This window comes from Equus quagga, unplaced genomic scaffold, assembly GCF_021613505.1.
Source record: "Equus quagga isolate Etosha38 unplaced genomic scaffold, UCLA_HA_Equagga_1.0 947_RagTag, whole genome shotgun sequence".
Taxonomy (NCBI): Eukaryota; Metazoa; Chordata; class Mammalia; order Perissodactyla; family Equidae; genus Equus; species Equus quagga.
Window position 1 is genome coordinate 1 of NW_025804016.1, and position 15,920 is coordinate 15,920.

The 15,920-nt window shown below is 56.2% G+C and overlaps 2 protein-coding genes across 2 annotated transcripts; both read left to right on the forward strand.

The window, feature by feature from the left end:
- The first annotated feature begins 6,137 nt into the window (after positions 1-6,137).
- On the forward strand, positions 6,138-9,793 carry LOC124234595 (ral guanine nucleotide dissociation stimulator-like). Its single transcript, XM_046651930.1, has 4 exons — positions 6,138-6,646; positions 7,516-7,709; positions 9,083-9,273; positions 9,420-9,793. Exons 2-4 carry the CDS (start codon positions 7,558-7,560, stop codon positions 9,791-9,793), a joined length of 717 nt encoding a protein of 238 aa, XP_046507886.1. The 5' UTR covers positions 6,138-6,646; positions 7,516-7,557.
- Positions 9,794-11,186: 1,393 nt separating this feature from the next.
- On the forward strand, positions 11,187-15,173 carry LOC124234596 (ral guanine nucleotide dissociation stimulator-like). The gene is made up of 8 exons (XM_046651931.1): positions 11,187-11,197; positions 11,667-11,736; positions 12,515-12,583; positions 13,027-13,101; positions 13,688-13,720; positions 14,097-14,218; positions 14,424-14,515; positions 14,850-15,173. The coding sequence occupies exons 1-8, from the start codon at positions 11,187-11,189 to the stop codon at positions 14,909-14,911; spliced, it is 534 nt and encodes a 177-aa protein (XP_046507887.1). The 3' UTR covers positions 14,912-15,173.
- Positions 15,174-15,920: the final 747 nt, after the last annotated feature.

The following is a 15,920-nucleotide window of genomic DNA, read 5'->3' on the forward strand; positions in this document are numbered from 1 at the left end:
TCTTCCTGCTTTCCCTGTGACCCTCCATTTGTCCGCTCTTCCTCTGTCCATCCAGGTATCCCCTCTATCTGTGCCTCTACCTGTCTCTTTGTTGCGTCTCTCTCTTCTTCAAGCACACTGTCTCTCTTGGGTTCATCTCACTCACAGGCTCGAACATCCCTCTACTCACACAATCCCTCCTTCTGTCACTCACATTTATGGCTCACCTGTGAATGGTTGTCCTGGGACAGCCACTGTTGGAGTGCAGATGAGCCTGTGGGGCTTCACCCACTGTGTGGGGTCTCTGTGTCTCCCAGACGACAGCCCTTTCCACAGCTCCTGAGCTGGGCAGCATGTTCCTGCCTACTTCCTCATTGCTTGAGCAACCAGAAGCCACCACAGGCCTAGGGGGCCCCTCTTCCTTCCCCAGAGGAGCTCTCCAGCCCCACACCTCAACTGACCAATTCTTACTGGGCAGCTGGGAAGCCGAGGTGTGCAATTCTGCTTTGAGGGCAAGCATGCTGATCACAAGGATTATACCAATATTTCAATCTGATGCAGCCCTCAGAGAGCCCCTGGTCTTGTGAAAGTCACAGAAAATTCTAATACAAGGTGGGATGTTTTCAGGAGAAGCAGCTGGCATCCTTTGGGTGGGAAGGGCTCTCTGGAGGGAGTTTTGCCCAATTGGGGTCTTTAAGAAGAAGTAGGAGTTATATAGGGAAATAAGGTGTGGAGCGTGTTCCTGGCAGAGGAAATTGCATGAGCAATGGCCCTGTAGGCAAAAACAGCATAGTGTACGGGAGAAGTGACAGGAATTTGGTTTGCCTGAAGCACAAAGCCTAACTCAGAGTGAATGCATCAATGAGGCTGAAGAGTCAGCAGGAGCCAGATGTGCAAGGGCTTTGAGTGCCAGGTCAAGAAGTTTGAACTTAACCCTGAAGGCCTTAGGGAGCCATGGGTGATGCTAGAGCAGGAGTGTTCTAGTGAGATCTTCATTTCAGAAAAATGCTTCTAATGTTCAAGGCAGATAACATCCTTTAGACAATGCATCCAGTGAGCATGTTAGGGTGTTGGTTCCGGTGAGAAAAGATAAGACCTACCTGGGACGTGAATGAACAGAAGGAATACATTGAGGAGCAATCTGTAGGTGCAATTGGTGTTACTGGCAGGGGAGGGAGGAGGAGCTGAGAGATATGCTGGCTTCAACTTGGATGAGCGCAGCATTGGGTGGTGGTTCCACTGGGAGCAAAGGCAACAGATGATACTGAGTTCAGGACTCTGATCTGGTCTCAGGCCAGCTCTGAGTGATGGCCATCTCTCTCCCTCTCTTCTTGCAGCCAAGGGGCACGACCTGAAGGCCCTCACACTCAACTCCACCATCTCCAACATCCAGTATTTGACAGACATGAGCAAGAGCTCAGCCACATTGAACTCCACTGAGAGAGTCCTGCAGCACCTGATGAGACCCTGGTGCCAGCAGCTCCCGGCAGGATGAGTCCCAGCCAGCCGCACCCCACCTGCTGTCTCTCCTGCTCGTCCTCCTCCTGCCTCCTCCCCTGCTTGGATCCTTGTTCAAGAAGAGCAGCCTGGGCCCCTTGTCTTGGGCTGTAGACTGATCTCCCTCAGGGAAGTCCCTTTTCTGAGCATTTGAGAGTCATGAACACTTTCGGTGACCACCCCAGTTTTCACTCTTCCCACTGACTGCCAATTTGCTCCTCCCTCCCTCTGGCCCCCATTATCAGAGGATTCCGGACATCTCTCTAGAGTCCCCACATTCCTCTCTCCCCGGGCCTGCAGAGGAAGGGGCAGCCTCCAGCATGGAAGCTGTCTGCACCTACCACCCTGACCCCATGGCTCATGATGGAGAGTGTGACAGAGACCCCATGTGACAGAGAGCAGCATTCCTGGGTGCTGAACCAGCTGATCCACCATGTGACCCCGAGGGGCCTCTACTCCCTGGTCAGGGACAGCCTTTTTGTCGGTGGTGAGTGTTCGTGCTGAGCTGGATTGACAGTGATCGTTACTTATGCCTGTTCTGCTTTATTTCCTCTCTAACAAGTCAGCCCAGGTTCTGAGTGGGGGACACAGAAACCACATATGTAAAAAGTTTCAACTTACAAACGGAGACTATGTAAATGGATTTGTTGATCCCAATAAAAAAAATGTGAACTATCTCACTATTAATTTTTATATAGATTGCCTGGACAAATGGTAATATCTTGGTTATAATGGGTTTAAATATACCATTAAAATTAGTTTCACTTGTTTATTTTTACTTTTTTAAATGTGAGTATTTAAAAAAAGTTTAAATTTCATTAGATAGAGTGTGAAATTCTACTGTTGGACAGCACTGTTCAAGACGTGAAAATAAAGCCCAGAGAAAGTGGTTAGGGACAATTTTTCCAAGGAAAGGAGTCAATCTGACCCACGTGGCAAGATGCAGACAACAGTCTCATACACACATGCATACACACACACACACTTAGAAAGCAAGACCAACATCATCATAGAGTTGAACCACTACTTCTCAAGTGGCAAGAGCTTGCAGTCCTACATTGTTCTAAGTGGACGAACCTCAGGAAAGGAGCCAGGAGTCAAGAAAATTTACCAACCAGGAAGATCTAAAACCAGAGAGTAAAGGTCAGGATCTTTGGTGAAGTTCCCAGCGGTGGATTCTGTTAGAGACTCAATACGTTAGCGAGAACTTTGCAAGAAGGGTTGTTACAGAACTCACCTATCCTTTCCTATGTAAAAGTACACAAGTTTCGTAAAGAATACTAGCTCCTGCCAATCAACGAAAAGATGGTAGAACACGAATATCGCCCTTGTAAATCACTCCTGGATTAGTGAGCCAGTCAGGGAACAGATGACAGTGGATTGAGCTGGACCTCATTAGGCTGATTCTGACTTCATGACCATCCTGTGGATTGTCTCATGCCAGGAACTCTAAAACATGCTGTCCCCACCACTCTTTTGCCACCAAGGTCCACCAACCAGACCTTGCTGACAAATGCCCTGGCTGGGCCCCTTCTGACCACACCTGGAGGACTCTCCACAAATCCTACTCCGTCACGGCGCTCTTCCACCTGCCACTGGCCAGGGAGGCATTTCCTCCAAGGCTGACACTCTGTGTGCCCAGCTCTGGGAATGACACGTCTCCCTCAAGTGAAGAAAAGGATCTGAGTTCAGAGCCTGTGGGCTGCAGCCATTAGGACAAGGCCTGGGGTTTGCTGTCAGACAGAAGAGAACCTGTGGTGGGTGTGGGTCCCAGGGTTCAAGAAGCCCCCGTGATTCCTGGATAGAATCCCAGAAGACGATGCAGGACGGAGGAGGGATGCTTGGGTGTGATTGTCCTTGGGAATGTCCATAGGGAGGCGGATTTGCCATTGGTAATGCCTTCAACAGGGTTGTTCATTCATCGATTCATCCTGTCTCAGGGAGTGCTGTCTACATCCTTCCAGCCCCTAGTCTCCTGTCTGGAGCAAACAGACAGCGTCAGAAGAACATTTACATTTCATTTGTAATGTATGCGTACAGGGCATGCAATGTGCTGGATGTTGCAAGTGTTTTGAAACATTAACTCCTTTAGCAGTCTCCATATCCTCACAAATTAGGTGCGCTTATCCTTCTTGCCAACAACAGATGAAGAAACTGAGGCACCAATGAGGTAAGTACTTTGCCCTCTACCAATATCTAGGAAGTGATTGAGGTGGAATTTGAACATAAGTTGTGGCTCCATATTCTCTGCTCTTAACCATGTTCTTTGCTCCCTATGACTTCACACCATGAAGACGTTGGCTCAGTGTATGCATTTTCTTGTTACACCCGGTAGCCCCACTCTTTGATCTCTGTCTGAAAAAGATGCTATTCGCATCAAAACTGTTGCACATACACAACCAAAATGACTTCTCCCCATATCCCATGTCCTGGAAAATACATAGAGAACATTTCAAAACATTTCTTGCCCAGGCTGGGAGTGCTTCTGGGAAATCCCACTGTTCCTGTAAGAAGCCAAGGGCAGGCTGGGAGCTGTGTCTTAGGGGAAAGGTGAGATCAGGAGATACTATGGGGTTACAAAATGGATGGGGGACCTCAGCAGGAATTGACTTCAGGATCTGGTGGTGTTTCAAGCTGGGTGCTAATTTTCTGGCTTTGGGTGTAGGGGCTGGTGCCGCATTCCAGGGAGAGGCCAGTCTCCCTGTGTTCTTGGGGAAACCAGACCCTTGAAAGCAAGGGAATGAGAATTTCCTTTCACGATGGACTTGGGAGGGGAAACGTTCAGCCCAGAAGAGACAGTCATGATCCTGAGGAAACCAGAAGAAGCTGCCTCCTCGTCCGCCAAGCAGAAAGCCCTCCTTCATGGACTCACTTTATCCAGATGAGACCAAGAAGGAGGACATCATGAGATGCCCTTGCAGGTGGGAGACCTGTGACAGTGGAGCCTGTGCCTGGGAGGCTCTGAAAGGCATCATAGGGGTGACATTTGCTGTCAGCAGGGTGCCAGATGAGAGGCACGCCTGCTTGTGTCTGGGAACAGTTTGAGTGTCAGGGAGAAGGCACCGCTGGCGCAGAGGCTCACAGGAAGAAGTGGGTCTGACCAGACAATGTCCGAAAGAGGGCAGTGTAGCTGGAAGGAGCCTGAGAAGAGAGAGGAGGGTAGATGGGGACAGGCAGGGCCAGAGGGCAGGAACTGGCAGACTGTGCTTTTCCCGTCGCTCTCTGATGACACTGCTCTAAGACATTGCACCTAGAAAATACAAATCCTTAACATCTCAGAAATTCTGTGTGCCAGGAATGGGGCACAGCTTAGCTGGGTGCCTCCGCCTCAAGGTCTCTGTGAAGCAGGGGCTGCGGCTATATTGCGGCTCGACTTGTGGAGGGTTTGCTCCCAAGTTCACTCACATGCATGTTGACGGGGTTTGTTTGGACTGAAAGTCTGAGTTCCTGCCTGTCTGTTGGCCAATCATTCCCTCCGTTCTCTCCTATGGAACATCTTCATAGGACAACTGAAAACATGCACACTTGCTCCCCCAGTTCCAGAGATATAAGATGCAGAGAGAGAGAGAGATGGAAACAGAAGGAGGGAAAGACGGAAGGGACTAAAGCCAATGAGTAAGAAGGAAGGGCCAGGCTTTTTGTTCTTAACCCTGGGTTGCAGGCCATCCCATCACCTTGGCTGCATTCTATTCAGAAGGCAGCTCCTGACCACTTGTGGTTCCACAAGGACGTGCACAGCAGAAGACAGTGAGCACCAGGAGCCATAGTGGAGGCTGCCCACTACATAGGCCGACACGAGGCACTTGGGTCTGATTCTAAGTCAAACAGGAGACCTTGCAAGGTTTCATGCCAGTGAATGGAAGTATCTGAATTTCCCCTAATTTCCACCTCTTAAAGGTGCAGACCTGGAAATGAGGCCCAGAGGGGCAGTGACTTTCTCAAGGTCACAGAGCTGGAACCCAGTCCTGTTTTGAGGGGTACTCCACACTACATCCCACCCCTTCTTGTCATTCTTTCATCTCTAAGTGTGTGCATCAGACACATGCAAACCAGACCACAGGTGTTGTTGCTATTGTCTCTTCTACACCTGAGGACGTCCCGAGGGAGATATTTCTGGCCTCGTCCCCATTGTGCAGGTTGGGTGATTGAGGAGGCCCTGGGAGGCCCATTGGCGTTTCCAGGACACAGAGCTTGTAGGAAAAAAGAGGTCGGAACTCAGCTGCATGTCCTCAAGCTGGAACCCTGGTTCCATCTCAAGGTCCTGTGTTGGGATCTGTGCTGGCTATTTGTGTACAGTTCTGGAGGTGACATGGGCAAGGAGGGTGAGCAGCCAAGATCCCAGAGAGGTTTTCGGTGGGTGTGATTGAAGAAGGCGCCCAGGTAAGGGAAACTTGAGGAAGTGACCTCACTTCCTTGGAGACAGACCCCAACAGAATTTAGCACACTGGTCTCCAGGCGCCCACATTCTAGACATAGCATCCTATTGAGCCCACTTGAGTGGCGACACTGAAGACAAGAGGATGTTCTCCTGCTGTCTCCCGAGTTGTGGAGGCTCTGGCTTCAGGAAAGCCAAGAAAAAGAGCCTTTTCAGTCACTATAGACACTGGCTTGGCCCTCACCTGCACCGCCTCTGTCCAACTGGCAGGAGGAGCACTCAGGTAACACAGGGAAAGCCAACCGGGTTAGGCCACAACTGGATGCCACCCGCACAACAATTTGAGCCTCCTTGTGTGTCGGAGGGGAGTGAGAGATGGACGGCGGTGCTGAGCGGGGACCCACCCTGGGCAGGAGCCATTTGCTCGGTGTTGGAAGCCTGGCAGTGTGTCGTGTCCCCAGCCTAGGTGGTGGCTAGCAGGATGGGAGAGTGGGTGCTGGGAACCAAGCTCCTCTACCCATAGGTTAGTCCCGAGCCATCCAGGTGTCATCTCATTCCCTCCCTGGCTAGAGGTCTATGCAGATGCTGCTCGGTACCTGATCTGTGCTGGGGTTTCCTCCTGTGGCCAAGTCGAGGCATGCCCCTCAGACCTCCCGGCCCGGCTCTCGGGCACTGTCTTTGCAGAGCTGCACGCAGGAGGTGGTGGAAGAGCTGACGGATGGCTTCGGGTACTCCATCTCCCTGGACAGGGACCAGCTGCACCGCGCCACCATCAATAACCAGGGCTGCTCTGAGGTGAGAGTGGGCACGGAGGGGTCTTCCCACCCAGGCCCCTGAGATGACCAGGGCCGGCCCAGAATCCAACCTCAAACTGCCGTTCTCCTGGGACCCTAACAGGGCTGTCCCCCATGAGTGTCCCACAGTCCCATTCCCAAAGGAATCTGGACTTCCGCTCCTCCCCACCAGCTGCATAGGAGGGTAGGAGGGCACTCTTTGCATTTTCCTAGGAAGATTAGAGAAAACGTTGATGTCGTTGTCACTTCCCAATAGGCCCTAAGTATCTTTGAATTTTGCCTTTTTTGGAAAATGAAACCTCGATAACAAGGGTCTCCAAACTCCCTTTAATGTAAAAGAAATAACCATCAGCGTGTTTGAAAGTCAAAGGGATTCTCAGAACGTGTCACTGCCCTGTACACTGTTTCCAGACCTGGGAGGGGTGAGGTGGCCACATAACATTTCCCTCCAGGTCAGGGTCTGATGAAGCCTCAGGCAGTTACAGGGGATGTCCCTCAGCCCTCACTTTGGGCGGTTCTCAGTTCTGAGCCACAGGACCTAGAGAAGCCACTTGGCATGCCTAAGCCTCTGTTCTCCTCTCTAGAGAGGGGTGTCTGTTGAGGATTCACTGGGCTGGTGCTCTGCACAGACGGAGGTCTGTTGTCCCTCAGCGAGCAAATGGCCTTGAGGGAGATCAATGTGGAATCCTTCGCAGGACCAAAGTCAGATTGTGCTTTGAGAGCCCAGAACTTTGCTGAGTTGGGACCCCTGTCTCTCCTGTCGCACACGTCTGGGAGGGGCTAGGAGTTCCTGGGTCAGCTGCAGACCCTGATAACGCCGGTGGTTGGCAGTGGTGACCCTGACTCTGTGTCCCTCCTCGTCCCACCCAGAGTGAAGATGAGTCCACTCTGTCTGTCACTGAGGCCTGCAGGATGCGTGCCCTCCGGGCAGGCATGATGCAGAGGCTCTCAGAGACTGTGCTGCCAGCCTTCCCCAGCAGAGTCCTCTGCAGTGTCATCACCTCCCTCTGCAGCTACTCAGGCTCCAGCACAGCCCACCAGGTGCTGGACCAGCTGTTTCCCAGGTGATTGCCCGCCTCCTCCTCAGCACGGTGGTGACTCTGCCCACTGCCAGCTGTGTGTCTTGCCTTGGGAATGTCACCGCATCTCTCTGAGCCTGAGTTGGCTCCTCTGAAACGTGGGGTGGGAGAGGATGAACTTGCTAGGCTTCTCCCAGGGATGAATGGGATCAGCCCTCCAGGTGCTGCCCTGGTGCCCGGCTCTGCAGAGAGGGTGGTGGGCCATGCTGTGGTTGCTGGTGGTGATTATTTCTCTGTCCCCCACGGAAAGTAGTCTTCCTCTCCCTTCACTGGCTTGTGGCTTTTTGAGTTTGGAAAAGCACCTGGAGAGCACCCTGTCAAGGAGTTTGAGATGCCATCCAGCTGGTCCTGGTGCTTGTCCTTGGTGTAGCCACTTAGGGATCTCTAGGGCCACAGAGGGGCCACAGGCCCACTCAGACACCCGGGGTGGTTCTGGTTGGAGATCATTCAACAATGTCTATGAAGGACCTACTCTGAGCAGGACTTCTGGACACACTAAGTGTCACTCAGTGACTGAAGCAGGCAGCCTCCCAGGCCCTCCCCTCTAATCTGAGAGTCAGACAGTCACACTTGACAGCATTCACAGGTCCCATCTACCCTCCATCCCGGGCGATGCACTCATCCCCTTTGGGACACATGGAGGCAGCTTGGCCCATTGCGTGCGGGATGCTGGAGGACAGGACCACCTCCCAAAGTGAGTGGTCTTTGGGTCGAGAAGGAGGGCCTCCTGTCTCTAGCAAACAGGGTGCGGGGAGAGGATGGAGGCTGTGGCCGGGTCAGGCCTGGGAGAACCCTGCATCTCACCCATCTTTTGATCCCCATGGGAGGGCTGAGTTCTGGTGGCTTCCACTCCGGCAGGACTGGACTCAAAGAGAGCTGTGCATGGGTCCCAGGCCCCTTGAGAATTGGAAGGGAGGCTGGGCTGCGTTGTCCCCAAGAGACCCACTCCCAGCAGAGTCCCAGCCCCTCCTGCCTCCCTTTCTCCACATCCACACCTTGTGAGCACCACCGCCAGGTCCATAGTAGGAGGTGTGTGAGCAAGCTGCTCCCAAATCTGCTGGAGTCTTCATTCCAGTGGCCCACATTCATGCAGGGCTTGGGTGGGCTCTGTCCAGATCCTTGGGGAGGAGAGTATCGGTGGGAACAAGAGACTCTCACAGACTCTGTGTTCAGCCTGCTGGATGAGCAGGCCTGCCACAGCCAGGACAGCCAGCCAGGGCTCAGGGCTGGGATGGGGCCCTCCTCTGGAGGGGGAGGGTCTGGCAAAGGGGCGCAGATGCTAACAAGAGTGCCTTGGGAGGACGGTGTTTAAGGAAAGGCCAGGCCACTGACTCTCTGGCCCATCTGCCTCCACGCAGTGCTATCTATTTCCTGCTGGGAACCTGGCTGGGCCAAGGGCAGGATTGCAGGGAGCCCCTGCGGTTTCCCTGTTGGACCCTGCAGCTGGCCACTCTGCACGTCAGCTTTGGTGGCTCCCACGTGGAGGGCCATGCCTACCTTCTGCCAGGCCACCTGGAGCATCTCAAGGCCATTGAGGCCGAACGGAAAGGTGAGGGGACTGGAGTCTGGGAAGACTGTCTGTGTTGAGGTTCATGGGCTAGCGTTCCCTTAGAGGCAGTGGAGCCCTTCCTATCTTTGGAAAGGCACAGAAACTGTCAGGTGTGTGGGTGAAACTTTCTCTTTATCCTGCTCCAGAGCCAGCTCCAAAGCTCCTGCCACTTCCAGAGCCAGAGCCAGTGCCAGCCCCCGGGCTGGAGCCAGCTGCACCTCCAGTCTCACCACGTGTGGTAGAGCTGGAGGCAGCAGCCCCTGAGTCGGCCAGTCCAGGACCAGAGCAAGGGCCACCATTAGAGGCAGCCCCAGAGCCCAGCTGCCCCTGGGCCGTGACCACCGAGGACCAGCTGCGGGAGGAGAAGCTGAACATCTTGGACTTCCCTCCCCAGCTGGTGGCAGAGCAGCTGACGAGGATGGCTGCGATGAGCAGAGGAGCTCGCGGGGCGGGTGGCCCCTGCCTTCCCGGTGCCATGAGCCGCCCCACACCTGCCATTCCCTGCTCGGGATTCCGATGATCTGGGTCCAAATCCCTGCTCCCTCCCTTATCAACACTGTGACCTGGGCAGCTTTCTTTCTCCCCAAGCCTTCGCTGTCCCCTAGCGAACAGGGGACAGTAGAGACGGACAGTCAGAGCACCTGCTGTACAGGGTGGCTGTGCCGATGAATGAGGTGGGAGAGAGTGGAAGGTGGGCAGAGTCTGGCCCTTTGGTGGGGGATGGGCACTCACTGAAGTGCTGCCAGGTCCTTGGGTGGACCCCCATCTGCGCAGGTGGCCCGGACAGCCTCAGCACTTAGCAGGAAGGTGATGTGTATTGACTCCAGTGGAGACAGTCAAACAAAGCCGGGGGTTGTCCCTGCCTCAGGGGGAATGTGCTTGGGAATGGGGAGTGGGACCCGAGGGGCACTGGGATGGGTGGATGATGGCCCTTCTGGTGGGCATGTGTGGGCTGCCTTCTGGAGCTTGGAGGAAGTGAGACGGGGCTGGGAGCAAATGTCCCCTTCCTTCCCCACAGTACTGTGTCCGGGGTCATCCTGGACTGGGTGCATTCAGTGGACACAGACAAAACCCAGGGACTCCCACAAGCCTCAGGCCACATGCTCTGCGTCCTGAGCTCCAGTTCTGATCTCACCCTGCTGGGCCTATGGGGGACTGTGGACGCCGAGCTGGGGTGCGGCAGGACCGGGTGACACTCCGCATCTTCTGCAGGAGCTGTTCAAGACGTTGGTGCCCGCCCACTGCCTCGGCTCCATCTGGTCGGAGCGCGACAACAGGGAACGCGAGTCCCTGGCACCCACCGTCCGTGACACTGTGATGCACGACAACACCGTGGCCAATTGCATCCTCGTCACCTGCCTTGGGGACGCGAGCATGACAGCGCAGGACAGGGCCAGGGTGGTTGAGCTGTGGATCAGGGTGGCTGAGGTAAGCCTTGGCACGCCCTGTCTGGATGCGTGGGAATTGCCTCTTGTTTCTCAGCTCTCAGGATTGAAGTCTGGGGTCTTAGTCCCTGGACTGTCCCTTGACCCTCATGCCAGGGCCACGTTAACCTTGACTTGAGGTCCCAGTGGGGACCAGCTCACTTCCTTCCTTGTGTTGAACTACAAATCCTTGTGCCTGGCAGTGTTACTCGTCGGGTGGCAGGTGTGCCCTCCCTGGCTTCCCTGGGCATGTGTCTCCTCCAGGACAGGGGAAGTCCATGAGGGGACAGAAACCAGAGGCAGCAGAGCTTCAGCTCCCCCTCACGGCTCCATCTCTTCGCTTCCCGAGGAGTGCCGAGGCCTCGGGAACTTCTGTTCCCTCCACACAATCCTTTCTGCCCTGCAGAGCCCTGCCATTGCCCGTCTCCAAGACACCTGGGGACAAGTTTCCAGGTGGGTAGTGGGTGGTCTGCTCTCCAGCCAAGCACCATGAGGGTGAGGTGGCCCAGGCAGCCTGATTTGGGCCGGCATGTCCCCCAAAGTCAGCTGAGACCATCTGGGAGACAGCGAACGCCGGGCACAGGGACTGACCTGGGTGCTGGGTCTCTGAGTCTCTCAGCGCCCTTAGGCCAGCAGTTCCGTCCCAGGGATTCATTTCCTTCCAGACCAGATCCTGGCTTGAGCCCAGGTGGAGATTGTCAGGTGTTTCCTTTGCAGCAACAGAAGCCTCTATGCAGCTGAAACCAACACTGTTCCAAAGAGATCTGTTTGGGACATCTGGGAATGGAGGCCCCAAGGGACAAGAGGAGAGGCCCCTCCGCAGTCCCATGGGGACCTTAGAGCTCAGAACACCCCAGCAAAATCCCTCATCCAGGCCCCAGGCAGTTTGGATCTGCTGGGTTCTCAAATAAATGGGACTTGCCTTCAAGCATCCCACAGTTTTTCTTGCTTTCTTTCCCCACCCCGCAGGGAGAGTTCCCGAACCTGGAAGAAGTGGGTCAGGAGAGAGAAACGCGTGAGCAGGGAGCTGCTAGTGCAGGTAACCTGGAGGCTGGAGATCTGGAAGGAGGCCAGAAGGAGAGGGGAGGGGAGCATCCCGAGGGGATCCTAGGAGGTGAGGCTATGGCAAGGCTCGGCCCAGGCTGGGGGTCACAGAGCCCCGTGAGGGTGGGGCAGGCCGGGGCCACTCGGCCAGGTCCCCCAAGACACCCTGCCCTCCCCCTCCCTATCTGTTCAGCTGGGGTCTGGACGCACCCCTGGAGTCCAGAGGTCGGGGCCTTGGTCAGATTTGGAGCCAGGGCTGGGGTGAAGGCAGCGGGGAAAGGGCCTGTAGCTGGCACGGGGAGCAGCCTCTCCCAGTGGGTCCTTGAGCCAGTCACTGCCCCTCTGGGGGCCTCCGTCTCCTCCTCTGGGAAGTGGAGGGAAATGATCAGCGGTGCAGGCCTCCCAGCGGGGTGCTACCATCCAAGGGAGGACAGGAACGCAAGGAGATTTGTGCCGGCTCCTCCTCGAGAGGTGAGGGGAGAGCAGTGATGACACGCAGATGACTCTGAGTGCTCAGGAGACTCCTGGAAGCAGGTGACGTTCTCCTCACACTTTTCAGCTGAGGAAAGAGGGCCAGGGAGGCCTGGGCAGGCTCAAGGTCACACAGGACTGAGTCCTGGAGCTGGGACTGGTCTAGAATCAGAGCACCCTGGAGGTGGGAGCAGCAGAGGCAGCAGGGGACTGGAGCCGATGGCCAGGGTCTGAGATCAGGGGCCTTGGGGGACATGCGGAGGGGAGTATGGGCGCACTGACCCTGTCCTCGACCCCGACAGGAGGCGACCTCCATGTTAAAGACTGCAGAGAGGGCCCGCCAGGGAGCCCAGGAGAGGCAGCGGCAGCAGGTGAGGGTGACTGTGGGGGAGGGGCCTAGGAGTCAGAGGAGAGGGGGCTCCCCCTCCCAGCTGGAGACCTCCCTCAGGAGAGGGGCCTTCCTCCTCAGGCGAATCTGCTGTGGCTGCCAAGCATGACGGGCCTGCAGTGGCAGTGAGCAGGAGGAGGCCTGGAAGGGCTGGCAGCAGGGCAGATTTGGGGTGGGGAAGGGCAGGGGCCACTGCCCCTGGGAGGGGCCAACAGCCAGCCCTGGGACTTGACTGATGGAGTTTGGTGTTCCTGGGGGGGAGCGGGGGAGGGAATTGTGTGTGTTGGGGTGTCCCGAGGATCCTAGGCTGCTCTGTGTGGGAGCGTGGGGTGGGCAGGAGGCTGGGCTGAGGGGTTTCAGGGGAAGGTTCATGGGGGCACCTGAGAGCGGGAGCTCATCGCCATGCCCATCCCGATGGCGGCACAGGGTGTCATCCCCTCCCTGGTGACGTTCTTCCGTTCCCTGGAGCTGCTGGACGCTACGATGGAGGATTATGTGGAGGTGAGTGAGCCCGGAGGTGGGTCCGGGGGCTCAGGCTCCTGAGGGTGGGGAGGAGAGAGTCCTGTCCTGAGCCCTGAGCTCTCTGCGTTTGGCCAAGGTCCTCTCAGCAGGGCCTCCAGCCTCGTGTGGGAGTTGGGGTGTCAGGCCCATCTCCCCAGTGGGTGATGCAGCCTCTGCATAAGCCACCGTCCAGGTTCCCTGGGCTGATGAGGCTCAGAGCTGCCTGACTGTGTGGCCGCAGGAGGTGGTGTCTGAGCTGGACTCAGCGTCTCCTTCTGGCCCTGCCAGTGAGGGAAGAGAAGTCGGGCCCCTCCCAGTCAGGAAGCACATCAGAGGCTGAGCTGTCCCTTCCTGCCTGAGGCCTGAGTCTCCCCACGTGTCATCAGAGAGGGTTGGGTCACAAGGTCTGTTGCCTCAGTTGCTCTGCGCCCCCTGCTCTGGAGCCCAGAGACTGGCCCAGGTCCAAGTCCGGGCTCTGGATGGGCCTGCCCACTGGCAGTAGTGCAACATTGCAAGAGGTGTGGACGGGGGCTAGTGCTGGCCCCAGGGGGCTGTTTCTGATGGACTGCGGCTGTCTGCTTTCCAGGGCAATGTGCTCAACTGTCGGAAATGGAATGAGGTAAGCGGCTGCGGCCTCCCGGTGGGGAGGGTGGGGGTTGGAAATCAGAGACCCCCCCCCAGCAGTGGGCAGGACCCCCTCTGGCCCAATCCCCAGGGTGGAACATTTATTTGCCCACTTCGATATACAGAGCTAGGGATCCTATGGCATTGGCGGGTGGGGGAAGGGCTGGCATCAAAGACTCCTTCCTGGAGGAGGAGCTATTTTGGGCCAAGTGTGAGAGCAGGCAAGCCCTGACTGGAATCGCAGGGAGGGAGGGCTCCCAAGTGGGCAAAGGCCCCAGACTGGCCCCTTGCCCCCTTCCTCACCCCCTCCACGAGCCCTGCAGGGTCCCCCACTCAGGCCCTGTGGGCATCCTGTGCTTGCTCTGTCCTAGCAATTCAAACTGATGGACGAGATCGAGCTGCTCCAGGAGGCTGCAAATCTGTACACCGTGCAGCCCGACGAGCACTTTGGGGCCTGGTTCCAGGCCGTGGAGCCCCTGAGCAAGGAGGAGAGGTGAGTCGGGTCAGGAGTTGGGGGAGGGCAGGGCAGCCTCTCTCTGCTGACCAGCTCCAGAGCCCATGGCCGTTGCTCCATGGTCAGCCCCTGATCTGACTGCATGGCGACCCCTGGGGCCCTTCGACCCCAGCTGCTGGCAGGCTCCAGGACGCACATGTGATGTGTGGCTCCTGAGAGCTCCCAGCTCCGCTCTGTCCCGTAGCTACAGCCTGTCCTGCCAGCTGGAGCCCCGATACCACTGGGTCAGAAAGATTCGACTCTTCTTCAAAGGCAAGAAGAACCGCTCAGGCCAGAGTGAGTGTCCAGACCGGCAGTGGCTGAAACCATGGGCTCAGGAAACATTCAGGCTGAGCGTGGGCCTGGGGAGGCAGACAGCTGGCCCTGGGTTCCAGCTCCACTGCTGAGCAGTCCCGTCCTGGGCGATTGCACTCACGTTTCTGGGACTGGTTTCCTCCTCTGTGAAGTGGGTGACGCTAAATATCAGCCCCTGTGTCAGGGACAGATGGGGTGCTGTTGGCTGACTGAGCACTGAGCACAGGGCTGGAGCACAGAGTGCAGTGGGGGCCGGGATGGGGTGTGCACTGTGGTTCCAGGGCAGGCCGCTCAGGAAATGCCTCTCTTTCTCCAGACACCAGACCCCCAACCAAGGGCCCAGTGGTGGTGGTCGATGACCCTCCTGAGACCAGCTGAGCTACAGCGGGGACACAGCGTTGATACTCAGGGTGCACAGGGCCACCTCCCCTGATTCTGATGAGGAGAACTTTGTGATCCGTTTCTTGGGGTCCCCTGTTGGCCACGAGGGAAGGCACCAACCCCTCTTCCCCCTCCCCCCTTTTGCCCAGCACCTATTTCCCTATTTGGCGGGGCCATATTTTGTTGTCAATGGTAAATGCTCCGTTTGAGTATTATATTAAATTGTTGCTTCTTTCTAATCCTGGGAGTGGAGGTGTGAGTCTTTCGCTCGCAGCGCTCATGGAAACCAGATCCAGAAACTCACATTCCTCCTCGAATTTAGAAATCTCCCAGAGTGAGCGGCTCAGTTTATGTGGAGAAGGGAGAAGTGCCAGTCCCCTCCCTGGCTACTGAAGGACGTGCCCAAGTGCCCCTCCCGCCGAGGACAGGATCATTGCAGTGTGGTTCACCTTGTCCAGGAGCAGAGAGGGCCCCTCCGACCTCTTGGGACTAAGCGGTTGGAGGCGTTTTCTCAGGCAGAGCCACAACCACTAAGCTGGGCGTGTCTGTCAAGCTAGCACGTGCCTGTCCCTAGCACACGTCCTGCCCAGGACAGTGGCTGCCTTTCGACACTCTGCCGGAAGAGGGAACATTTTCCCGGTTTCTCTTGCACACAGATTAGGACCTTGTTTTCTGATTCAGTCTCCGCAATGGCTTCAGCTCTAAGTGGGGAAAATACCGTCAAAAGCTCAAAACGTGCACATAGAGAGGACGAGGCCAGAGGAAGGTCCTGTGGACATGGACCATGGGCAGGCAGGACTCTTCCTTCTCGGGCCCACTAGGGGCTCCCTGTTCACCTCTGACCTAGACTGGATCCCCCTGGGCTTCTGGTCCCTGACTCCGAATACCATTTCCTGCTTGTTGCCTATCCAAGGGGAAAGCTGTGGGATGCAGCTTTTAGGGCCTCAGCCAGGTCTCCCTCCATAAACCTTGTGCTCCCTGTGAGCTAGGATTTTCAGCATCTCTG

Coding starts and splice junctions, on each gene's coding strand:
- LOC124234596 (XM_046651931.1), top strand. Junction 11,737..12,514: donor GCAGGGAGCTGCTAGTGCAG/GTAACCTGGAGG, acceptor CGACCCCGACAG/GAGGCGACCTCCATGTTAAA. Junction 14,219..14,423: donor CCCCTGAGCAAGGAGGAGAG/GTGAGTCGGGTC, acceptor TCTGTCCCGTAG/CTACAGCCTGTCCTGCCAGC.
- LOC124234595 (XM_046651930.1), top strand. CDS start 7,558: ATGCGTGCCCTCCGGGCAGGCATGATGCAGAGGCTCTCAGAGACTGTG. Junction 7,710..9,082: donor CTGGACCAGCTGTTTCCCAG/GTGATTGCCCGC, acceptor GCCTCCACGCAG/TGCTATCTATTTCCTGCTGG. Junction 9,274..9,419: donor CATTGAGGCCGAACGGAAAG/GTGAGGGGACTG, acceptor ATCCTGCTCCAG/AGCCAGCTCCAAAGCTCCTG.